At 40.1% G+C, this 26,635-nt stretch overlaps 1 protein-coding gene across 1 annotated transcript in view; it reads left to right on the top strand.

Annotated features, from left to right (window-relative positions):
* Window positions 1–26,635, top strand: part of CHN2 (chimerin 2) — a 167,178-nt gene that overhangs the window by 69,107 nt on the left and 71,436 nt on the right. Inside the window, exons 3-5 of the mRNA XM_054191296.1 lie at window positions 6,700–6,755; window positions 22,617–22,648; window positions 25,792–25,905. Of these exons, the coding sequence (XP_054047271.1) occupies window positions 6,700–6,755; window positions 22,617–22,648; window positions 25,792–25,905 (202 nt within the window). The remainder of the gene's footprint in view (window positions 1–6,699; window positions 6,756–22,616; window positions 22,649–25,791; window positions 25,906–26,635) is intronic.

Genomic DNA, 26,635 nt, shown 5'->3' with positions numbered 1-26,635 from the left:
TTTGATCTTTTTATTTTAAACCCTTACTGGGACTTGAATGAAACTGTAGCTTTGGGTGCAGAGGGAGTATTTTGTGCTGTTTTCAGATACAGACTATCCTAAGTGAAAGTCGTCTCTTTTATTGTGGCAACTTCAAATTCAGTACAGTGCCATTACCAAGATGGAACTACAAAAAGACAAGGATCACAGTAGTTACATGCATGCACATGTATAATTTTAAAGACTGGAATAAACTTGTTGGCTTCACTTATATCCACATTAAACTACCTTGCTGACTTCAAAGGCATCACCTGTATGTTACCTGAGAATGACATTCTGCGTCAGAGTGGACTGGGATTTTTTCAACCAAAGTTTGAGGACACCTTTAAATTACAAAAATTGCTTCTCAGAACACTGTTTTCTAGAGACTCTCTCTCTTTTTTTTTTTTTTGTTGCAGTATTTTGAATGTATAAAAAAACCCTCCTTAAAAGTCAGCAAGAGTGCATTGATTTGAGTTGGGCCATTCCTGTGTACTTTGCTGGGTACTTGGAAAGACGCAGACGCTTTAGCGGGTGTTTTTAGAAGAGGAACCTGGCTTACTCCAAATCAATGGAAAAGCTCCCATTGACTCTGGTGAGACCAGGATTTGAAATGACAGATGTTTCCTTGTTTGCAGGAAGTTTTCGTTAAAAAGTCAGGGAATAAGCACGTGCCTTTACTTACCTTCTTGCCCCACTGGGGCAGCAGACAGATCACTGCATGCAGTGAAAAAGCTTAGTTACATTTGCCTGATAGCTTACACATAGTCCAAGGAAACTTATTAAAAGTTAAAAAAACCAACCAAACAACAAAGAATATGAATATATAATTTCCTATTCAGATATATGTAGGATGCCAATATTGTGGTAACAACAAAGTCGTGGCCTCAGCATCTGAACCCCGCGCATGAATGACCTTGGAAAAAGTTAGACAGCTACAAAATGCAGAAAATAGTTTAAGATTACAGAGATTTGCTGCTGAGACTGCTTAGCCACAGACATATATTTTCCATTGCAATGTTAGGTAATGTATGCTGCTTTACTCTGCTTGAAAAATCCCAGTCTGGTAAATTAATTATAGAGGTTCTGTCCAATGATACACTAGTCTATGATGCAATCTACTGTCCTGTCTCATCACGGTTTTAACTTAGTGCATGTATTTCACTCTTAGCAGTTTGTGTTTCCTGCCTACTTAACAGTTATTTTCAGTGTATCTTAGCTAGTAGCTTTTAAAGTTTGCTAACATACTATTAAACTACTTTGCATACAGTTTTGATTTTTTTTAAGTCCTGGGGAAATTTAGGTGCACTGTGTTGCCTTTTATTGACATTGTGATCAACGCTTCAGTCCTTCTAGCTTTTCAACAATGGCAAATTTTCCTGTTTTTAAGTATTCAAATAAACAGTCTTACACATATCCATGGGCAAATCCCAATCAAAGCAGAACAAGCCTTACTCTTTGGCGTGATGTCCAAGTTTGTTTCAGCTGTATTTGGAAAAAATGGATGCTTCTAATGCAGAAGATACTCGCTTATGAAGAATTGTTAGAAGGTACATAGGTTTCACAGATTACAAGGTTTTTCAGACTTTTTCTAATAGCCCTGGGACACAGAGAATAAAAGAAATGCCAAGAATAATTTTGTATTACCAGGAAGGGATGTGGGGGGAAAAAAAAGGCAAGTTACTAGCAGTCTCTAGGTAGTGGGTTTGATTGCATTTATACGTGAGTAACAGATCAACAAATAAATATCCAATAACAGATTTCTTTCTGTAGTCTGCTGTAAATTGGGAATATTACATGAAATGGCATTTTGCGATTTTACCATCACTGAGGTAGGAAAGAAAGGAAGACAAGAATCACAGACATGTGGGCTGGCAGGGACTTCTGGGGTGAGCTGATCAGGCGTCTCACTCGAAGCACGACTGTTGTCTGCTGTAGAGCAGAACAGCCATGGCTTTATCTAGCCGAGTCTGGAAGACCTTCAGGGACGGAGCCTCTGCCACCTTTGTGGGTAACCTGCTCCAGTGCTGCGCTGCCCTCTTGGAGCAGGACCGGTGCTCGTACCTGCTTCATGTGACAAGTAGGCAATTTGTTTGACTGCTGAAACAGCGTAGTCATTTTTGGCTTCCAGCTACAGCCCGTACATGCTTGAGTTTTGAAAGATGTAAAACCGCTCTTTTTCTTCTTTTACCACTGTTGAGATTGGCATGTGCTAAGCAAGTCTAATGTCAATGCCACTTTAATGTTTATTTGCATTATTTAAGGTCAGTACATTGGTGCGAAGCAAAGTGGCAAGATGCAGAGCATCAGCTGATGCCATGCTTCAGCTCCTCACAAAGTTTCCCTGCCTCCTGCCCTTCAGCAAATAATAAGCACAGTGTCTGAGACTCAGTTTTGTTAGAAATTAAGGTTTTGTTTCAGCCAGGCACTTAGGTTCCTAATTAAGCATGTGAGTAATCCTGCAGAAATAGGACAGCTCATATTGTTCAAGCTCGGCACATGGATAAATGCCTGACTGAGACGTGGACGAGGAGGTAAAACTAAGGAACGCTGTGAAATGTTCTCAGAGAGAAGGCAGTGCGTTTCTTTGCCGCTTTATAAAGGCAATGATAGAAATTTTTCCTCTCCGCTGGAGCGTCACTGAACAGTAGTCATAGGTGAGTTAAAGGAGAAGGCTTGAGTTCCTGACATGCTGCAGAATGAAAAGAGTATGAAGAAATTGGTGCTAGTCCTTCTTCCGTGGCAGAAGAGGAGTAAGTGTTGATTCTTGTGTGTCACCCCTTTGTTACTTTCGCAGATCAGCTTTCGGAATTAGACAGTTCTTTCTAAAACATATTGTGGGATTTTCTTTATTCATCCCGTGAGACAAGACTTGTCCTCTAGAAGGAACAAAAGAGAGATGTATATTCTAACTAGTTACCCGACATCTCAAAGAAATGTTCCCCTAGAAATTCAATAATAAAGTTTTGTTAACTTGCTGAGTTCCCAGGTGATTATGATGCTATGAATGCTGGCAAACTATATGAATTATAAAACTGATAAAGATGTTGAAGGGCCAATTAAAAGCTACTGCGTTTTCCTATTGCAGTGCTGCACTTCAGTTTCATATTTAGTGTGTATTATTACTGTGCATTTAATTTGCATCCGATGCTGAACAAAAAGCTCCTCCCAGTCTAATGCTGTTCTTTAAGCAGTAATAATGCATTTTCTTTTTGCATGCAGTTGACTTTTTATAAGGTTAATTTTTTTCAGGGCTAAAACAATAATCGTTTTGTTCAGGTGTCATCTTTTTATGATCATGGTGGGTTTGTCTCTAACCTTCCTGTCAGTTCTAAATGCTGGAGTAGACTGGGTCAGATGTCGATCACTGCTTACCACTGTGTTAAATAAGCCTGGTTTTCTATTATTGCAGTTAACCATATCCTTAGACATCGGATTCTATTTTAAGATTTTTCAGAGGCGGAGGGGTTAAAATGAGACAGAAGGGCAAGGCTTGTTTGCCATTCCAGCAAGTAAGTGAGGGGCACGTGCTTTCTGAGCTCCTGACCATCCCCTGGACTCTGCTGAGGTCTCGGCAATGTCAGCCGGAGTGTGAGTGCCCAGCACTTTGGAAAAAAGTGTATAATGAAATTGGGCAGAGCTGCAGGATGTTCAGCACTTCTGAAAATGAGGTCACTTAATGAGGTGTCTGCGCTCATTGGAACTTAGCTGTAGGGCACATTTTTCTCAAGTCACCTTAGCCATAATATTGCACTTGTATTCATAGCCCATTAGCGGGGTTTCATATCGCAATCATTTGAAGCAGAAACAGGAGAGAACCTTTCTAGGGAAGAACGCAGCTTTTGGTAGGGTCACGCTTGCTTTGCTCCTTAATACCTTAGTCTGTGAGATATTGCCTTTCCCTAGTTTTTCACTCACCTGGCCTTTCACTGCTGTTTTACCTCCTCCACCCTTGCCTTGCTGTGTGTCTTCACTGGGCATCCCTGGCTGCTGTCGGCCTGTCTGTCTCCTCTGTCATTTCTCTCCTGCTGAACTGCTTGGCTTCCTGTACCACGAGGCCAGTGGTGGTTCTCAGTCCTTTCCTTCTGTTCCTGATCTGTCTTCTCTCCTTCCGTCTAATGGTTCTGCATCTCTCTCCACTAGTTACACTGGCCTGTCTTTCTGTCAGTTTAGTGTCTTTCAGTGTAAAGCTAATATGGCCAAATCTGAATTCTTTATCTTTCCCAGGAAACCATTTCCCATTCATGGTGGTTTCTGTGATTACCACCGTTCACGAGCTCAATCATGCTTGTTACCTGGGGCCATTTTCTCATCCTGCACATTTAAGGCAGCATATAATTCATTATTATTATTTATTTGTATAGCAATAATCTTACTACGTTTTCCTCTGATGTATTTGTAAATCAGATGTCTTTCACAGTTCAGATTATTGAGCAGATTAATTACCCCTGCCTCTCTGAGAATGACAGCAACCTTTTCCAGTCTATTCAAAACACAGTTGTTAAGATGATTTGCCTTCCTTGCATTCATCATGAATCCCTGCACTGATTCATCCCACTGCATCCTATCATCATCCAGTTTTTTTGCGTTTGCTTTCAAGTCTTTCATATATCTGCCCTCTCCTATTAGTCATTCCTTCCTTTGTTTTGTGAAATGCTGACTCTTCTCCCCACCCTTGCTTCTCCAGTGATATCAGCCTCAGTGAGCCTTTTGGTCCTTTCGGAGAACCCTTTGCTTTTTTCATTTCTTACAAATGCAACACATCGCAAGGTAGGCTACACGTCACAAGGTAGGCTTCAGATGTGTTCTTCAGACCAGCTTGTTTTGCACCACAAGCTATCAAGGTTATCTTAGAAACAGCTTCACTAGCTTAATTTGCTCTGTCAGTTAATATTTAACAGGTTTGATTATTGGAAAGCAGAACTTTTATGAAGTGTGATTTTCCAATTAAAATTGAAATTAATAAATTGGGGAAATAAACCTTTTACTTTAAATATGAAGCAATCATATTCTTGCAATATTTTGAATCCTTACAGTTCCATTTCTTTGCTGGAAATGTATGGGGGAAGAAAAAAGTTACTATTTTCCTCTTGAATATATTTAGTCTTAAGCATCAGTAACTTGCTGAATCAGTGGTTATGGTGATTTCAGACATTCAGAAATAGACTCTAAAATCACGATATTGGGCTCCAGAATAATGAGAGTGTTAAAAAACGGTCTCTAATTTTTGAAGCACATTTTTCATGCTTTCCTTGGCAATCCTTTTGGATACACAAGTCATTTGATCAGAAAAGAGTAAAAGGAAGGTTTTGAATCTTACTCAGCCACACAGCTGAAAGAGGTAAGAAAGACCACTAGTTGCCATGAATCTTGTGCAAAAGTAGAGGGAAGTCAGGCTGTGCTGAACGAAGGCAGTTAAATCCAGAACCTTAGTACAGCTTCAGAGCTGGATCACATCTGTATGCATTAAAACTGATAGGAAGTATAAGAAATCATGAACTCTCTTTCTGAGCCCCTCTGAGGAACCAGGGATGAAGGCTGGGTTGGGAAAAGGAGAGGTTATGGTTTCTTCGACTCTGACAGTAGCAGAGAGCATTGCCTCAAAGCTGTCACATCCCCTGAGTGACAAACTTGGGTGCAAGCCAAGGACTTCCCTGCTTCTCAGGCTCCATCCCTCCTAGCCCCATTCAAAGAGAAGGTGCAGAAGGTGGGAGAAGGTGCTGAAGAGTAACACCTACCATTTCAATTCACTTTCTGCAACTAGTCTCTTGTCTTTATCAAACCTACAGGCATTTATATTCCTCCTATAATCTGCCACCTTTCGGGGCATAATTCTGAGCTTCACAAGCATTATGAAGAGCCCTGTCCTAGAAACTTGGTTTTTTAAAAAAATTCGTAGACACGACATGTTCTTTCCAAATACAAGAAGGTCAGCATGCAGAAGGCCTTTCTCGAGGGAAGCAATCCAGACCTCTGGGATTTTTACTGGAGTTATGGAGAGACAGTCTGTCTGCGCTGGAATTGATTACTGTCATTGCATGTCAGCTTCCTCTCACGACTCTGGAGTGGAAAGGAAGGAGAGGATCTCATTAAATACACGCAGTGAAGAGGCTGGGGGCCAGGGTTCAGCGACTACCCCTAGCCTCGGGTCTTTCTCCTCCAGCCCTCAGAAGATTTCGCAGAATTGATCCAGGGCCATTTGAATAAGGCGTAATTGCTCTGAAAGGAATGTTTGCCTGCTTGGCAGTAATTGCCAGCAAATCTTGAAATAAATTATGAGATTGTGGTGAACCCTTTCAAACATGCTTGGCCTAATCCATGAAAACACTGTTGTTATTGGTAGGCATCCTGTTTTGAGTTGTTACAGCAAAAACGAGATTTTATCCTGAGATAGACCTAATAAATCTTTGTAGCTTGTCTTCCCTGGTATAGAAATGCAGTGACAAGTACAAAAGGAGATAATACTTCTAAAAATTAAAACAATGTTCAATTCAGCTAGTTTGTAGGTCAACAACCGATTTTCATATAAATGACTTTGATGCACTGAAATACGTCCGTTTGCCCTCATTTTCTTTACATCTGCATTTTTTCTTTGCAGCCTCTGGCTAAAAAGACTCATCTGAATAAAAGTTTGTGTATGTTGCCGTCTTCTAATTATCTGTACATTTTTGTGTTTGACAGTGTATCAGTTGCAACAGGAGGCACCACGTCCCAAGAGAATCATCTGTCCTCGGGAGGTCAGTTCTTCTTTCGCTCTACCTTGTTAAATCTGATGAATTGTCAGCAGCATATGATTACCGAAAATCTTTTGTACAGTCTGTGGGTAGTATTCACTTCAATTTTTCTGAGCCATTATTTTTTATAATAATTTTTCTTAAGGATCATTAATTAAAGCAGATTAATATTTGCTAGTTAGGCATGGAGGCTTCATTCTACTACCAGGAGTCCATCCTTTCATTAGACAAATACTCATTAATCATTGCTTACTGTGCTTTTCTGTATGCTACCCAAAGTTTTGTGTTTCCTTGTTAAAAGGAAGGTGTATTTTCTTTCTGCATCTGCAGGATGCTCCGGTTTGTTGAGTGCATTCTGCCAAGGATCATGTTCAGGTTAAAATACTGAGCTGATAGCTGGAGAGCTCGGTTCTGTCACAGGAACTTTAAAGATTATAGGGTATTAAGAAATCTATAGGGCTGAAGGTTTGGCTGAGTCATCTTGTCTCCCTGTTTTCTTTTTCTGTATTTCTCTATTTCTGCTTAGTTAAATATGTCAGTTCCTCAACCCGCACAGCATAATAGTAATGGAAAACATATGTAGATGTCTCTGCTCAATCAATAAAACTGTGATAGCTTTATCTTCTGTAATGTCAGGGACAAATTTCGTGCAAATAGACATGTAATACTAGTAATAGAAATACTGAACGCATGAAGTGATTACACGAGGTATAAAAGATGATGTGAAAGAAGATGGAAACTGCGGTTCATTGGCGTGATGTATAGCTCTATTCTCAACCATCATCCTGAGCTCTGACCTGCTTCCCACACTGTGTTCCCAGTGAAGGAGGGCCCTTGCACAGCATCTGTCAAATATTAACAGATAACAGTCTCAGAACAGTTTTACGTGGGGCAGAAGGCTTTGTACCAAGACATAGGCAGATGTCCCAGGGTCATGAATAAGATCCACTGCGAAGCCAGGAATTGAATCCAGTTTTCCTGAGTCCATCCAGCATCTTAACTAAAAGGCCATTGCAAATTTTTTTCTCAAATGCCATCCACCAGTTGTTTCAGGGCAGGAGAGACAGGTCTTGGCCTCACACTGGAAGCCTTCAAGCCCTGTCAGTTTGGGATGGTCCCAAGGAACAGACGGAGGATGCTAAGGAGGGCAAGCAAAAAAACGGAGTGGGTGAACCCTCGTGTCATCCCTTCTCCCTGTCAAAGATAAGGCTCGGGTAGCCCTGTGGGACTCCAGTGCACGTGCGCTGAAGGGTTTTAGCTAGACCTTCCTCTCCAAAATTCTCATTCAAAACAAATGACAGATAGGTCTCTGTGGCTGGTATTCTCTAAAGGAGAAGCCATTCAGGTTTTTACTAAATGAATATCACATAACAGGTATTAAACTAGTAGTTGTATAGCTAAAAAGAGTTAAGGTAAATTATTGATTTACTTCCAGTGCAGCCTTAGAGGAGATTCTTTGCATTGAGATAATAGTTTGTCTAATATTTTATTTCTCTTTTTTCATACTGGAACTACTTTGAGGAAGAACTTGTCTTGAGAAATCTGATTAATAAGAATTGAATGCTGAGGAACCCTTGCCTACACTTTGAACTCACCTCTGTGGGTATGCAAGTGACTTGGTCTGAATAAGTTTAATCCAAAATTTATAATGCTAACTCAAATTGAAGCGTTTTTTAGCTTGCTTTCATGAATGATAATTAATACAAATCAAATTAATACGATTGCTACTCTCCTTTAAAAGTACATTAAAATGTGATTTTAAATTGGAGTAGCAATTGTATTCATGTTCCAGAATCAAGATTATCTACAGAAGTGGAGTAAATGTGAAATAGCAAACTCTTTACCACTGTGCTGTATTGAACTTGTTTCCTTAGACTCAAGAATATTATACAACTATATACAACTGAAATTATCCTTTACTCCCTTTTCCTGATGTTTAAAGACCGTACATATTTAGTTCATATTCAGGTCACTTCCAAAGATTTGCAGAAAGAAACTAAGATCGTATTATATTAACCAAATGAGCACATAACTGACAAAGTGGTACATAACAAAGTAAGTAAAAACTGTCTTATTCATATAATTTGGGTTTGATTCTGACTAATGAACCATTTTTAGCAGCTCGCTTGGCAAACTGAAAAGATTCCTATTTTGATGTGGTTTGATTACTTTTTTTTAATTTGGTTAAACAACTGAAAAAAGAGATATTCAGGTAGGAATATGAAGCAGTATGAATTCCTACAAATGTGATCTTTGATTGACGTCTTGTTACTTGGATTTTGAGTCTTTGTGTAGATCAACTATATGTGTTCAGAGCCTGGTTGCTAGAAACACAGATTCTCTGACCCAAGATGGCAAAAAATAATCATACTACAACATAATTATGTGCTTTGTTTTTTATAAATTTATTTTTACATATAATTGCGAGGGGTGTCCCAATACCTAGATTGTTCTTTGTGGTATATTATTGCTTTTATATAAAGTAGAACTATATATTGGTTTTCGAGAGCATCACAGATTATTCTAGAGAGAAAATTCAGCGCCGCGTTCCTATGCCACCTATTAGCTTTTCCTTAACACACAGATTGTAAGGCAGGTGGTTTGGGGTTTATTTTTCATCTTGATTCTAGTTTGACTTCAGTGTAATCTGGTGATTGTATAGGCTTGCTTCACTAAAGGCGGTGTCTTAATAATTCTAAGTTTCTGTCAGATGTATGGAAAAATCTCAACATCTAATTTTGTGTTATGTATGTGAAAATATATTAATCTGCAATATGATAGTTACTTAGTATGCAACATGATGCTCATCCAACATCTGGAGAGCAGGTGTCAGTGGGATGTGTGAATGACAGTGGAAAGATTTATTTCTCCGTGTATGTATCATAGGAACTGGACTGTGTTGAGGGTGTTCCTTTGTATAATTTAGGATTCAAACTGCTTCAGACAAATGTAAAAAGTGCAAATAATTTTAAATCCTTCATGCTTATGGGAAGATGTCTTTCATTCATAACTGCCGAATTCTGCACTGGTTGCAAGGAAATTCAAGCATCTGCTGCAAACAAAATCTGTAACACCAACAGATAAACTTGCGAAGGTTTGGGGTTGTTTTTTTTGCTTTCACCACTTGGCATTTTCGTCATTCCTCCATCTTTTCCATTGCTGTCTTCCACATTCTCCGCATTCATTTGCTCTTCCATTACCTCTCTGTTACTCCATAGTCACGAGGGTTTTAGCCTCAGATCTCTGCAGTTCTGCCACCTGATTTGTGTGAATTTCTTGATTAGCTCTACTGTGGAGACAGAAATCACCTTTCCTGATACACAAACCGCCAGACTAAAAGCTGGGTCTGTAAATAAAACATGAACATTTATATCTTTGTGTCTTTGAGCTTTGTTATCATGATTTTCCTTTTCTTTTTTTTTTTGCCTGCATAAATATCTTGTCAGCAAAAGCAGGTCATCCCTGCAATGGGAATCATACTGAATGAACTGTTAGGGCTTCAGGTATCTAACGGCTTTTAATTAATCACCACTGGCAGCGAGACTAGTGTGAATATCCTACCTTCTCAATAACATTGGATTTCTGCCAATATCCTCATTTGTAACCATATTCCTTCCAGCAATGTTTTAATGATTTATTTTTTAAATAGAAAAAGTTTCATTTAAAAGCACCATTCAGGTGGAGGAGTAGCTTTTACATGTTGTGCAAGTGTGATGATAGGCACCAAAGAATCAGATTCATGTTGTGACAAAGCAGTATTATAAAGCATCTTTTAGAGTTTATTATACAGAAATGCTGATAAAAAAATATATTATCAGAAAATAATTCAGGCATTTGACTTCCTGGTTTTACTCTATTGTAACATTTTAAAGAATTATTAATTTAAAGAAATATTTCTGAATTAGACTATTGAACATTAAAATATCTTTTAAAGAAATGTAGTTTTTAACAAAGTGAAAGAATTAAGGAAGGATAGTGACATTATTTGGGAATGTTTTTGGTTAAACAATAGGCTTGTTACAAATTCCCGTCACAGAGGGCGTGAGTCTGACCCGTGACTCTTGGATTACTTGTTTAGAGTCATTCGGATATTCCTACCTGTGAATGCTATTCCTGTTCTGTTCCAAGAAAGCCTTAATTGCTGACAGCAATTTTTTGAGGCCAGTGAGTTGTCTGCATAAGGTCTTGCATATTTTTAACAGTGTCTTGGCCAAGCCAGTGTCAGCAACAGTGAGAAACTTGTCTAAATTTCCCTAGTGTAGACAAAGCCTTAGAGTCTTAACTTATATTATTATGTAGGAAAATGTCAGTTAATTGCCTTCATCGTCATTCTGAATTACAAATAGGTTGTGTCAGAAGCGGTAGAAATTATTGTCTCTGCCTTTAAAGCATCAAAATTATGGTTCCTTGATTAAAAGCAAATATGATTGCAAAAGGGGGACTTTTCTTTGAAAAAAATTACCCCTTTTTTTTTGCTTAAGTGATTGTAAGAGGGTAAAATAATGATGGCATATTCAGACTGTACTGCTGAGAGTCTTTCAATCTAACCATCCAGAGGGTCAGGAACTGTTTTGGCCCTCTGGGTATCCATTACCCGGATTTATCAAAACAAGTGTAGGGTTAGTGGCATTTCATAGAGCGTAACTGTTGAAATGGTCACTGGCAGGTTTATAATGATGTTGCCATCTTGTACGCTACTAATAGAGAATATACAGGATCTTTACACATTTCCAAAACTGAATGACTGCAAATTATTCTGTATTAGGTTATCCTCAAAGTTTCTTCTGAAGCATGGGATTCAAACTGAGAACAATACAATGACTAGAATATAATTTAAACAACAGCAATATTGAAAAGCGTTGTAAAAATGCTGGTCGCTTTTGTCAGTCCTGCTTTTGGGTGCAGAAATGTTTTATATTTGTACATAAGGAAAAGCTTTTAATGGCTCACTTCCAGAAATTAGGGAAGCTTGGTTGTTAAAATTAAGCCTTAGTAAGATGCTTGCAGAGTATATCTGTCTGGATAATAAGTATTTAATCATTGCAGTAAGTCGTCCATGAATTCCCTTATTCTGCTCACTTAGTGACCTTTACAAGCTGAATATTTTCTCTTTCTCTCTGCCCTCATCTTTCTAAAAGCAATGTCTATACTGTGGTAAAGTACTAGAGAGCTGTAATAGGTGTTGAAATTGGCCATAAAATCGGTGGTAAATAATAAGAATAAATGGGAATTTTCATGGCACTTGTTCAAATCACTCTACTGCAAAAAGGCAGACACTACCACGAGAAGGTGTCTCTTACTGTCAGTCCTGAGAGCTTATCTAAGATAATTCAAAATATTGTATTATCTTTTCCATAGAAAGAAACTTCAGAACACACACAGCGACACACCAAGAGACCCCATTTGCCAGCAATTAAGTGAAAATGAGCAGAATTGTTCTGAAACCTATTTTCATTAATGAAAATGTTTGTACACGTAAGACTTAATGGAGCCTGTATCTTCAAGTTCCTATAATATTGCTGCTGCTTTAATTGTGTTTTTATAATCCTGTCTTTATGATAGAAACAAAAAGAAACAAGGAGGACGCAGCAGTAGTCTGCAGGTTGCAAATGAAGCCAAAGAGCAATTTTGAATAGACCTTGACAGAAGGAGGAAAGTTCTTCGGCTGAAATGGGTAATGGAAGTGGAAAGCCTGACTTGGACTGGAGGGGGCTGAACACAGGCCAGGAAAAGTCTTTGGTTAAATTGGCACAGAGGATGCGTGGAGTGTTGAAATGTATCCAGCATCCCTCTAAACTGGCCACATGCAGGTTTTCCCGTTAGGTTTAAAATGTGGTTTGTACCCAGTGTCATTTTTCTGTGGTATCTCCACAGTGAATTTTGTCCCACAGAATGCCTGTGATGTGCAGCTATGAATGAAAGAAAGAAGGGAGGCTGGAATATTGCTTGCTCAAAATTCCCTTGTATTCATCACACAGAATCACAGGATGATAGGGGTTGGAAGGGACCTCTGGAGATCATCTAGTGCAACCCCCCTGCCAGAGCAGGGTCACCTTAGAGCAGGTTGCACAGGAACGCGTCCAGGCGGGTTTTGAATGTCTCCAGAGACGGAGACTCCACCACCTCTCTGGGCAGCCTGTGCCAGGGCTCTGCCACCCTCAAAGTAAAGAAGTTTCTTCTCATGTTTAGGTGGAACTTCCTATGTTCAAGTTTGTGCCCGTTACCTCTTGTCCTGTCGCTGGGCACCACTGAAAAGAGCCTGGCCCCATCCTCCTGACACCCAGTTGCCAATGTTTTTTTTCAAGGCACATTAAGGACTGACAGGAAGTCTCATCACTCCGAGAGTCCATGAAGTCTCACCCCGCTGCAGTAGTAGGGTGGTGGAGCACTCGGACGAAGCCACATCATCCTCGTTTTAACAGTCCATTGACTACTGAATGGAGCAGAAAGCGTTCTAATGATTCTGCAGGCGCCATAGTAAATATTTCATTTAAGTAGTTACAGCTAAACAAAACTAGAAATGTTTGTTCCACTTGAATTTCATCAAGACTGATTTACTGGTGTTCTGGGTTATGATTTGCAAATAGGCAGATGTTCTTCTTTGTCAGAGGAATAGGGTATGAACCAGTTGGTGCATTTATTGATCACCGTGAAATGGGAAAGTTACAGCCATCTTTTTGGAAGACAGGATGGCAACTTCTGACTAATGAGCACAAACTGTATCTAGCTGTCTTCAGGGACTGATGAACTTGCTAATTATCCCTCTGTCTTTGCTTGAGAGCTTCTTGGGAAGTTTCACCCTCCTCTCCATTTTTCCTTGGAAGTGGGTGATGTGTACGTGTGTGATTTTGCTATTCTCCTAATTTTTTATTTCCTTTTATCCGTGTTACATATCAGTCTTTTCATCTAGTTCTTTTATGTCGAATGTAAGTAGTTTTCAAGCCAAAATAAATGAAAGCCTGTTTCATATCTTGACCTAGATAAAGTTTATCAATAAGCCTATGTGTAGTTGAAAGTACTATGTGCTTGTACAGATCTACATACCTGTTCCAGTTTAGGCCGGTATTCCTTGTCTCTGGTTAAATAATATGTAGAAGGGGGTCTCACTGTCTTTGCTCTCTGACTGATACTTTGTGAGGTGTCTGATGTCTTTTTTCATATTCAAGATAAGAAACAGAGTATTGAGCAGTTGATGAATTTGCATTTACTAATACGGATAAATATAGAAACTTTACACATCTGTATGTCTTTCTTCCTATACTTTCTGTACATGTATGGATGTAGCTACACACATAGAATGATCAAATCAGCCAGTTACATACATCTTTTTGGAACGTGGAAGAGAAGTGGGCATGAACGTGGTGGAGTTTGTATGGTTTTCAAACAAGGACTCCTGAATTTCAGGGTTCAGAATGAAAATTCAGAAGGTTTGCAGTGTAGGTTTCTGTTTATCCTTTGTTTCCAAAATATTTGCATATCTGTTTGAAATACCATCATGACTAACCAATATGTACTGACACATTGTAACTGCCTGGTACAAATTAGTAAGAGAGTGTGCGTGTGTTAGAGATGCTTTTATGAATAGTACCTCTCCTAAATAGTTATCAAAATATTCAGCTTTGTTGAAGTGAAAGCATCTATAGGTTACCATGTTGTTCATCATTTGGGAAATAAATATTCTCCTACTTAGTACTTTTCAGAGGAGCTAATAGGATCTCCGCATTTTCCAGACTCGGGTAAACAGCTGGCGCTGTCTAAGCTCCCTTATTCCCGTTCAGACTTTGCAGAGAGCCTGACTTAGAGAAACATCGGCGGTTCCCAAGTACAGAACAGTACTCATAAAATCAACAACAGGACAAAAACTGAATTCATATTATTCTTCTTCCTTGGATTTTTGCTTTCATCCTTCCCCTGTCGCCATGCATAGATGTTCTCCGGGTGTAATGCAGTGGCAGCGTGCCTCACACCCCAGAACGCTACGCAGGCCCTTCTCTAAGGCCCCCTCCTCCTCCTTTTCCACCCACCCCATCCACTCTTAGTTCTGACGGGTTGTTTCCTGATTTTCCTTCCACGCCTCCAGCCCATACTCGCGTTTATAACCAGTCTCCAGCATTATAAATGTTCGTTTGGCGCATCGCGAGCACATTCACTGGCCACCTTGCTGAAGGACTGTGTGTTTACCTCAGATGGTAGCAGAGAGGTGGGTAGGAAGCATGGCTTTTGGGGATGTGTTAGGGTGGGTGACATAACGCCAGTATGTTTGGGAAGATGTACTGTTGTGGCATGTCTCATAGGAATGTTTTAGCGCTTCTCACTGGTTATAGAACGGCAAGCAACATTTAGAGTATTGATACGGCTTACATCATTTATCTGCTGCTGCTGGGGGTATTTTTCCTCCCATTTAAATGACTCAACACATCATTCTTGAAAAAAAAGGCAGCACGGTTTGAATTCCACATTCAAATTGTTCATCTTGCACTCAAGGTAACATTGATATTCCTTCTTACATTTAATGATGCCCTTTCTGTGTGAGTGGAAGCTGCATAGCAAAATAGATGACTCCTGCTTTTGCTGTTGAAGTTGTTTGAACCTGACCCTGTCTCCCCTGACTATTTAGCAGCAGCCTTCTTGATTAAGATTTATTTCAATTTATTTTAGCTCATGTTCAGGAGCACATTATTTTCTTTACTAGGTGAGAAAATAGTTGTTTTTTTCTCATTCAGTCTTGCTCTTTTCTGTTAGAGCTGAATATACACAGAAATATATTCTGGTTTAGTAGCAATAGCAGATGTCTGTGTTGGGGGAGATTTTTGTTACCTTCTGGAGTTTATAGTGTTTTGTCTGGTGTATTGATTATTGGCTGCTGGACAGTTTGCTCAAGGTCATAGATAGGGAAAAAACCCAAGTTAAAAATACCCTCATAAAGGATGCCTTAAAGCAGCTCTTTTGAAATTTTGGTATAAGCAAGTAAGCAAATGAGCAAACCGAATTATTTTTAAATTCTTTGTCTTTAAAAATGATGGAAATAACCTTGACCAAGTGGAAATCAGCCTGCAGTCAGTGCCACAGTAACAGGCAGAGCTGCTTGTTTGTTCCTGTGTTTCCTTGTGATGGGTTGTCCTTCTGCAAACGGGTCGATATGCATCTTACTTTCTCCATAGGTTACAGCGCTGATTTTTGTGAGTTAGGTAAGTGGTGACCAGTTTATCACTTGTGGGTTTGGCTTTCTCCTCTGGAACAGTTCACTCAGTCCACTGCCTTCTCCCTGCTGCCTTCTCTCCTGAGAGCCTCACAGAGCTGGGCAGAGACATGGTATTATTGGGGGTTTATATGTGATTTATACAACCTATTCAGTCTGCTCCCTGCAAATCCCTCTCTCCTGAGAGCAATCCAGGCAGAGATGAGGAATAGGCTGGATCATGGTATCTCGGGGAGGGAAGAAACTCAAGAGGTTGTCATCCCTGCATTAAGGTGAGATGCATGTCCCCTTCTTAAAGCCTTTCAAGGTTGAAGATTTCATGACCGCCTCTGCTTATTTATTTAGTGTTTAATTATTTTTAACACATTCCTAAGATCTAAGCTCTAGGTTCTGTTTTGCAGTTTAAGCCTATAACTTCTTGTCATGTCTAGTAAGCACACTGTGCACAAATTCTTTTATTTCCTCCTGAAAGTGGCCTTTTTCGTACCTGTCTGCTGCAGCCCCTCTCTGTCTTCTCTTCTTTAGGCCTTTCATGTCTTTCACGTTTGCCAAAACCCTGGTTATTTGTTCCAGTCCTTCTTGAGACATGGTGCCCAAACCCACACTCGGTATTCCAGCTAGAGGCTTTCCAAGTGGGCATTGCAAGGAGAGGACACTCTAAGACACTCACAGGTGTCTTGTTGGCTGCAGTCTTGGTTTTATACCCCAGTATAAACCAGGTTTTGGCAGTTTTTGCAACAGACAGCATCAGGTGATTCATGTTCATTTTATGATCTGTAACGATGACAGGATCATTTTCTGCGGAGACCTGTCTAGTCGCTGCCCCTCCAGTGTTTTGAATTATTTTGACATCTTGCTCCCAGCTACTCTCTTGTCCTGGAGGCACCGTAGTCCCTCGCCGTCACCTGACTGAATGTGCATCCATCGAGTGGCCATAACACCGGCATCCCTGTGGCTCTGTGACTGAATGACAAAAGGAGATGCAGACTTCCAAAACCATTCATGTCGCCTTTCTGGAGAGCCTCAGAAACACGGGCGGTGCCGGTGAGATATGTTCTGGGGGCGGGTGCGTTGCTAGTTTCTTTCCGAGGAATGTCTTTGCTCCTCCCTCATCGCACAGCCAAAGTACATGAACATACTCGTGAAGTTCCGTGTGCTGGATAGGCTTGTCATATGAAGGCGGTCCCATCAGTCATGCTGAATGCCACTGACTGAACATCTTAGGGGAGAAGACCATCTTTTCATTATGTATGTATGTGGTGAGTGTCTATAATTGGCCTATCCTTGGCCAGGGACTACAGATGTTACATTGCTGCTAATCCTACTAACAAAATCAGCAACAGGCTTTATGATATGGTACTTTTTGCAAAACCAAGAGTTGATTCTCTTTGAAAACACTGGTGCCAGAGACCCTGATAAGGTAGTAGTAAGAAAGTGGTTAAAAGGTAGATAAATATTTCCCTTCAAAAAGAATGTCCTCCTAATTTAAATTGCTTAAGAGTCATAGATGTGAAATTATTTGGAATTCCTTTAAGAAAAATATGGAGGCAAAAGAAATTATAGAAGTAATGAAATACAACATCATTTTTTACTTCATTCCATTTAATGGTGGCTTACAGTCTTCCTTAATCCTTTTCGGTTGTTAATTGTAAGGCTAAGGTTTGCAGTTGGCTTATGACAATTCTGCCAAAAGCTGAACAATTCAGACAGTAAACTCCTTTTCTGTACATTTTTTTTTTACTGTGCTTGTCTTGAAAGCTTCTCTTCCAGCTCTTCTGTTTCTCTCTGTGTCAAACTGAGCTGAAAAACGTACTTAAATCTAGTCAACTAGAATTACTGAAAAATAATTAGGATTGTTCCAAACAGAAAATATATCAGATTAAACTTCCTTTGGGAAAATGCCTCACTGCCTGCTCTGAGTGAACACGCTGGCGTTATTAACTCTTGGATCTTCTTTCTCTGCTCCTTTTGTGTACTGGAGAGAAGCACTGAGAGCCAGGTGCAGCTACCCACCTTATTGTTTCCCTTCCCCTTATATATTTTCTTCATGGATATATTAAGGCAGTGGTTGAAGTAGGTAGATATACAATGTTATGCTGTGCTGGCCCTGCTGAATTACAGACAGATTGCTGTCCTAGAGGGATTTCTAAATTTTCATTCCAACATTTCTAGATTTCAGCTTTGGCCACAGGACAAGGAAATACGTCTTGTGCAATGAAGCTGAAGGGAAATTAAATTTTTCTGAAATTAGGGTTATCTTATTTCTGTGGTAGTACTTACGCTGAAAGAATTCTTCAGGGTATCTTCAAATCTTCAGTGCAGTGTGGCTTGGATATCAATGCTTGCAATGAAAATCTATCACATTAGGGGATGCTCACCTCCTGCCTGCATGATTCCCAGTAGTTCTGTGATGAGTTCCCTTGCAGAGTGGTGTAGGATTTTAATACAATAATCTGTACATTAGCAGGAGTATGTCATGCCAGGGCTAAACCATCCTGGCCAAAAGAGGAGCCACAAATCCCAGGGCATTAAAATTCAGTAAACTTCAAAATTATGTAAACCTAATATATTGAATTAACTTAGATAGCTAGTGTATTTTTTTGAAGAAGGCTTATTTCCTCTCGGTGTTGACCTCAAACCCCAGTACATCTTGAAAAATATGCTGTAACATCGTAAAAAAACTTGTAAAACTAGACCAAGTGTACAAGTCAGGGGGTGTTTTTGGGGTGGGGAGAGGAAATCAGGTTTGGCAGGCTGGGAGTCAAGGCTGGAGTACGCAGAGTCTCTCAAACATCAGCTTCCAAAGGCCTTTGGAGAGTGCCAGGAGGGACCCGTGCCGCGTTCCATTTCTCTTTGAGCATGCTTCAAGATTAGATTTCATTGAATGTTGCTGGCTTCATAAGAGTGCTGGATTAGTAGTAATTTAGGCTGTTTCACCATACATCTTATTTCCTGATCAACTTGACTTTAGTTTTAAACAATTTTGGCATTCACTGCTGATTCCTAATTTGTACAGCTATGAATTTCTGTAGTAATTTTCAGTATTTTCCCCATGGTGTCTGGAACAACGACCAGAAGTGCCTGCTCTGCAACAACATTTTTGGTCTGAGATTAGCAATAATACTGTTTTCTAAGCCAGAAAATCACCATCTCTCATTTGAATTGAAAGCTGCCACTTACTTTTAGTGGAGAGAGAGAGAATCCATTTAATCTATCCTCTGTATGGGAGTAGTAAAAGCAAGCTGTGGAGCTTTTGTAAGGCAAAATATATTTCCAGTAGTGAAAGACCTATTTTTTGCTTATGTAATTTTCCTAAGTTTTGTACTTTGGTTTTGTCTGTTAGCATAAATGATTCAAACCCTCTGATCTCTCCCCTTGCTCAGCATCTAAAGAGGTGGGCCAGAGTGATGGATAAAACCAACGGGTCACCTGGGAAAGGAGGCCCTTGTTCCAACAAGGAAATGGTGAGGGCTACATGGAAAGTGATTAAAGTGTTTTTCATAGCCATTATCAATGAAAAAACCCTAAGTGTATGTGTCCTCAGAATAAAGCTGATTATTCTGGGCTCCTACCACCGGGAAACAGTCACTTTTCTACCTGTGAATTTGCTTTTCTGTCCACAGCTATGAATTCTCTTGGGCGCATCTGCCTGACTTTGTGTGTGCAAACCCATTTATAGCAGGAAAAGGGAAAGTTAATCCCAACCGAATTTCAGTCACCTTTGCCTTCTAGGATATATAGAATTTCCCTTGAAGTTTGTACAGAGTCTGTGGTCGGCGCAAAACAGAGCTACTGGCTCCTTTGATACTTTTAAGCCTCTGCTCCATCAATTGTGCAGGCTTTTGGTTTGTTTCCAAGTTCAGTCCAACATTCCGGTTTTGATCTAGAGACCCTGATGTTATTTTGATCTTTTATCTCGCTGTAACTTTGTTTCCTCGTGTTTGTTCCTGGCAGTGAACTTGGTTAGGAGCGAAATGATTATTTCAGGCTAAAAATTGCGGTGAGCACAGGAGAGGATTTTTAGATTCTGGGACACCTGGGTGGTCCGGTGGATCATTTTAGGGAATACCACAGTATCTTTCTTGCCTAAAGCCAAGTGCTGAAGTTGTGACCATTTTAGACATGTGGATGCTAAAAGATGTTGGAGTGAAGGTTTCTGTTTTAGGGAGGAGGGGGAAGAATATAGGATTCGATGGGCTTCATGTGGATTTTCAGAAGAACAAGTCTTTTAGGTCATGAGCAGCAGGAAAAATGGAAATCGCAGTGTCCAGGGCAGTTCAGTCAGTTGCCGGTTAAATGATAAAATTTTCACAGATAAATTTGTGGTTTTGTACAAATGGAGTTGTGACAAGGATACAAAATGTGCCTTCATTTGCTCAAGGAGTTATTTCCAGATTGTTTTTATTCTTTATACACATATATATTTATATTTTTGAGGGAACTTGTGCTTACAGGTGATTTTGAGGATGCGTGCTAGTACTGTTAACTCTTCTATCTTTCTGAGATAGATTGAAAGTGTTGCGTTTTATTCTGTGTGTACATACAATCAAGGCACATCTATATTTTTAAAAAGAAGCAGACTGTGAATCCTAGATGAAAGTCATGCTTTACCTTTTGTGGTGTAAAGGATTTATTTGGCTTTCTGTGGGAATAAAAGTTTATCTGTTTGTTCCTTGTCATCATTTTCATGTGCTCAGTGGCCTTTGTTTCCATGAAAGAGAAGATTGCATGCGATGGTCTCAACTAACCCAGCTTCTGATACTCATTTTTTAATTAAGTTCCCAGATAAATATACGCTTTGGGGGCACATTAAGGTCTATAAGGATGACAGGAAAGCAGCACAGTTGCAACATAATAAAGTCATATAGGGCTACTAAAGATGAACATATGAACAACCTCCTTTCTGAGGTAACGTGGCTTTTTCTTGATTTTTTCTTTACTTATAAAAATATAAAGTTTAAAAAAAAAATTAATTAATACCCTTTCTTCTCTGAGTTGCCGTACATGCACATACAAACGCAGCACTTGAACTTGGCAGTTCCTCTGATTTCTCTCTCTTTTCACTTCTGCGATTGCTTTTTCCTCTTATTCCTGCCCCTCAGAGCTCAAAGATGTTTGCATCAAGGTGTTATTCCCAGGCAGGAGTTTCAAGGGTGTGATACTGCTATTGTTAGTGCCATGCCAGAAGAGAAATGCCAAGCTGGGAAAGGAGCGCAGCAAGGACTTGATTGAACTCCCATAGGTCTTCCATTGAAGATTCTCATTATCTTGTACAGACTTTCGTTCGTCTTGCGCTGCATTGTAGCCTTAGTGACTGCAGGGTAGAAAATCAGCTGCTTCAATTTAGTGCGTGGCATGTAGATTATTGAATCAAAAATGTCACATTTACGCATTTGCTATTCAGAAATAAAAAAAAAAAACCTTCATCAATTTAAAGTTTTTATGAGTGAAATAATGAGATTTAATCAAAATGAGGACACGGTCCTTGTTTCCAGTCAGATAAAATGATGCAAATTCATTGGTTTTATCCTAAAGGATGAAACAGTCTTGAAACTGCTATTTTTTTACGTGTGCGTTGGTATGTATGAAGCAGTAATTCCATTTATATGGGCAGCTTTCCTCAGGTATGCACTCACTCAGATATCATATTTTTTCAATAATCAGGAGATTTTATGTATTTCTTGCATTAAGTTCTGTCGTGCTCGTGCATGAAAATGCTGGCTGAAGTGTGAGAAGACACTATTGAGAAGTGCCATCGCTGGAGAGAGAGCATCTCTTTATAAAGATGTTTAAACGCATGCATATGTATGAATACACCTGAAAAAAAAAAGAAAAAAAAAAAAACAAAAAAACCTGACAATTAATTTGTAATGGTCAGATATGTAATAATGGCACAAGCCTGTGTGCAGGGTGAGGTCCCTCTGTGAAAGCTGGGGCAGCCGTGCCCCCTGCTGGCATCTCCTGCCCTGCTGTGGGAGGCAACGGCTGGAGAAAGATGAAATCAGGGGCTGGGGAGCTTGCTTTTTGCCAACCTGGCAAAAACATGGGGTTTTAAAAAGGAGTCAAAGCCTCAGAGTTTCTGGATAAGAACGTGGCGTTCCTAGTACTTGGTTCAAAGCTCTTTAAAATAAATGGGAGTCCTTCCAAGAAACTTTCAGGGGACTTTGGGTCAGGCCCGCAAGTTCTTGAGACTTCAGGGAATTTAAGACTAGGTCTAAATCCAGAAACCTTGTTTCTCCCAAGGATATTAAATTTTTTATCTTTGCTTAGTAGCCGCATATAGGCAAAAAGTGTTTTTAAGAAGCTAATGCGTGTATAACAAAAACAGTCTTATTTTATAGTATAAATATTAGGTTTGCAAAACTGTAGTAAACTATTCTTTATCTATTTCCTCAGATTTTATACATGTATTTTTATACAATTATGTCAGTTTTTTTCACCATTAAGATGTGTTACTCTTCCTAGAAATCCATCAGTAAAACCACCTCTGATATTTCCATTTTTCTGTTCTTCTGTGCAGTCGTGTTCCAGTCACAGTTTTGAATCTGCAGATCACTTACATGGGTGCAGCAGTCCTCATTAGTAATCAAGCGTACTTTATTTTATGTTGCTTATTTAAAATTGAGTATGTTTTTAACATTTTTTTCCTTTCTTTCAAAATTTAGGTGGAGAACAGACCAAAGTATTATGGAAGAGAGTAAGTATTTTACTCTTTTAAGTATCTGTTGAGTGTATCCTGAAGTTGTTGTTCTAGAACTAAAATAAAAAGACACAGTGGAGGTCTGACAAAATATTTTATTTTACCTTTCGCTTCAACTGGGAGCTAAATGTATTGAAAGCCTTGCAATTTAGCTGTATTACAGTTCAGTAATGCTGCTCACAATCCACGGACTGTGCTGCTGTGTAAGCCTGCATGTTTATTTTGCTTTTCTCAGGACAGTTTGGGAAAAAATTACTGTGTGGAGTATTTCTTCCTTTTGTTTTGGTTGTCACTTTAACTTCCCAGTGGTCCTGCAATGGCATGGGGAGGAGAGAAGCAGCTTACCTCTCTCACTGCCTTTTTGTGTAGGTTCCTTTACTTTCTCCACCGTACGTGCTTGTGGAAGTACACGTCTAAATGCTGTTCTCCCTGCTAAAGTTACGAGGTCTGAAATACCCAAGGAGGAGGTGTATTCTTTGTTGTGAGGAAAATATCGGACCACTAGAGTATAATTCCTTTGTGCTCAGCAGTCTTCTTGCCAATAAATAGCTTGAAAGGGGCTGGATCCTGCATCGGCATGGAGATTTGGGCAGGTGACGTTGAGGGGAAAAGATGCTGCGGTGACCACCCAGACCTTCTCGCTAAGCAGCGTTCGCAGAGCTGCTGTTTGGCCTTTACTAGGGTAATCTGCTGAGGCCCTAGCCCTTATCGCTAGCTAAATTACTTTCATCCCATGCTCTATTTTTTCTTCCATCCCAGACACATCATCTGTGTTTAATGATCCTCTTCTCCTATCAAAAAGCTCAAGAGCCGCTAGCTTTGCCCCTAATTACTGAAGTTTCATTTTTTAAATATTATCTTTGACAACGGGGAATTCAGATCTAGCCACTCGAGTACAACAGAGCTGAAGACAGTACCTACCAGAGTAACCCATCGCGCTCCCTACAGCAGGACTTGTAAAACCATTACAGCAATCTCTAAGCCAGGAACCTGCCTGGCTGTTGACATTCTGCGGGTTTGTGGGGCGTTGGGGCTGGCAGGAGCTTTAAGAAGGCATCTCGGTGAACCTGCCAGGGCAAGATCACGTTAGTTACTATCATTTGGAAAGATTTCAGGACCACTGGGGACAGTCCTATAAAGCAATTGACTCAGTGCTCAGTAGCGCTTGGAAAGAAAATCAGAGATTTCTAGGGAAAGAAACAGAAAATACATTATTATATTACTATATGAATCTATGATGTGGCTGCATTTTAAATAGTGCATGTAGTTCTGGTCCCTCGCTACCCCATCCTCCTGCCTCCTTTTTAGAAAGGTTAAAGAAATGAAAGGTACGGAAAGGCGCAACAACGGTGGAGCAAAGGGATGCAGCTCCTGCCGCGTGAGGAAAATGCACAGGTCTTCCTCAGTGGATGTCCACGAGAGGGACATGCCCAGTGTCCCTCTCAAGTTCATTGCCACAGGGTGCGGCGGAGGCCGAGAGCATAAAGATATTAAAGGGTTTACAAGTGAGATTCTCAGAATCATGAAGGGTAAGGTCACAGCTGATCGGACACAACTTCTGGCTATACCCGTGATGGATGGACAGGGATGTGAAGTGAAAGAAATATGTCACTGCTTCCTGTACTCTTTCCGTAAGCAGTTATTGTCAGCTGCTGTCAGAGGCAGGCGTCTGAGTTCAGGAGATCTTCTACTGCGTACAAGCTGCCTTTATGCCATTATATAAATGTAGCAAAAACTTCTGTGAGAAAGCTTGGATTCCGCAGTAATCACCCATGGTTGAAGAAATTTCACAGGTGCCCCGCGTTCCTGTCCCAGCAGTTTCTTTAATCGATCACCAGAAGAGCTCTTTTATCTAATATCTAACCTAAAGCCTGCTATATTTTATAATGAGCTTTTGGTGGCAAATAGCCTGTGCGCATTATTTTTAGCTGGAGTTATGAATTACCATGAGTTTACTGGTAAAGACATGCTCAAATTATGTCATCTAGGGGATGCTCGTTTCAATTTGGATGTGGCAGTAAATGACTGTGTCCCCACCAGTACAGACTGAAAGTATGAGTCAATTTACATCATCTTGAATAGAAAGTCACAGTGGGAAGATCACCTAAGCCTCATATTTCCAATATGTATTAGCAGTGAGAAAGCAACATAAAGAGAACAGAACAACAATTGCATTCGTAGCCAATGTGTTTTTCTTCTCTTTCACGAGCCAGAGGCAATGTTAGAAATGCGCCACTTCACACGTGTTGTCAGAAAAGAGAAAATGCTGAAGGGCCAGTACATTTTAGTGCCTTTTTTTTCAGACAGCAGCAAAAATAGAAACTTTCAAAACCTCTGAGGATCCCCTCGGAGACTTAGCAGTTAGCAAAATGTGTGTAGGAGTTAAGACTCAAACTGCCTTAAAGACTGCATTTGTACTTATGGAGAGATCACCGCTAAATATTGATTATTGTGAGGTTAATTGTGCATCATGGGGCCTCCTTCTTTCTTAAATTAGTAATGACAAAAGAATTGGAGAAGTATTGCTTTTTTCCAACACTGAATGAGCAACTCGCTGAAATACAGAATATTTTTCCCAAGGGTACTCTGTATCTTCTTCTACTTTAATATATGCAAGATAGAATTTTGAGTAATTGTTGCCATTTTTTTATCTCAGTTTCCCTTACAAATTTGAGGAAGCAATGTTAATATAGAAATGAAGCAAACTGATAGTAGGAATGACCTCTCATTTTAATTTTAAGTCATCTCCTTTTTTAAAAAAAAAAGGGCATTTGTGCCTAGTTTTCAATTCTGTGATAAGGGCTCTAGAAAAGAAACAAGGAAGAGGGGCATAGACTCGTAGAGGAGAAAAGTTGTGAAAAGATGGGGCATTTACAGAAAAAAATCTTTGGGTGTGGTTGAAGTATCGTACTGGCTTATACTGACTGAAACTGCATATAGAGCGTAGTTTTTGCTTTGCCTCTGTGCTGGACTTGCCCAGGCTGCATGACTGTCCTGCCACTTTCAGATGCTTGGACGCTGTCCTGATGGCTTAGATGACGATGCTCTGCAGTGCAGAAGTTTTTGAGTGGTTTCTGGGGTGGAGGGGGAGGTGTTTCTGGTCGGATTGTTCTGTAAGTCACTGAAATATCTTCCTTTAGGTTTCACGGGATCATTTCTCGGGAGCAAGCAGATGAAATACTTGCTGGCGTAGAAGGAGCGTATATTCTTAGAGAAAGCCAGCGGCAACCCGGCTGCTATACTCTTGCTCTCAGGTAAATGCTGTTTTAATGGAGGTTTATAGTTCAAATGTAAATGTGTTTTATGGAGTGATTATATCAGTCCCTTTCGAATGAAGTCTGTGTCCACTGTTACTTAATCCACTTCACGGTGTCAGAGTGATTTTACACCCTCTTGTCAGCAGTGTGACCATCGCAGTACTACAGCAAGTCAGTCACTCCTTTAGCACTTAGCTAGGAAGTCCCCTTTCAGAAGCAGGCTGTGCCTCTTGTCAAAATTTTTTCCACGTAGGGTAGCCTTTACAACCTTGAGTGTTGTAAAGATGGAGCTTCTCCTTGAAAACGGTGTAAGAGATGTGAGTGAGTACAGGACAGGGGAGTGTCCCGGCAGAGGACACAGCCAGGTTGTCCTTGGAGCTCAGTGATGTGTTACACACAAACATCAACAACTGTCGGCAATAATAACCCTGGATAAACGTGAAAAATCATGAAGTCCACTGGCTGACCAGCTGTCGAAGGCAGCGTACTGGACTTCAGTTTTCTTCCCTAACTGGCATTCAAGTTTGCTGTAGAAATACAGTGTGAAGCATGGGATGCTACTGCTCGAAGAAGTAAGAGTCTGCGATTCAACTGAATGAAAAATTGAGTGGGAGCCCAAGCTACGACCCCACTGCCCTTTACAGATGTCTTTCCTTGAAAATACAGCCACTCCTGGCTTAGCCGTGCCATTCAAAACCTGCCCACGCAACAGTCGTAAAGCTGCTGT

Source organism: Rissa tridactyla, chromosome 2 (assembly GCF_028500815.1).
Source record: "Rissa tridactyla isolate bRisTri1 chromosome 2, bRisTri1.patW.cur.20221130, whole genome shotgun sequence".
In the NCBI taxonomy this organism is placed as follows: domain Eukaryota; kingdom Metazoa; phylum Chordata; class Aves; order Charadriiformes; family Laridae; genus Rissa; species Rissa tridactyla.
Note: the sequence above shows the minus strand (reverse complement) of the source record. Positions and strands in the feature narration are given on the sequence as shown.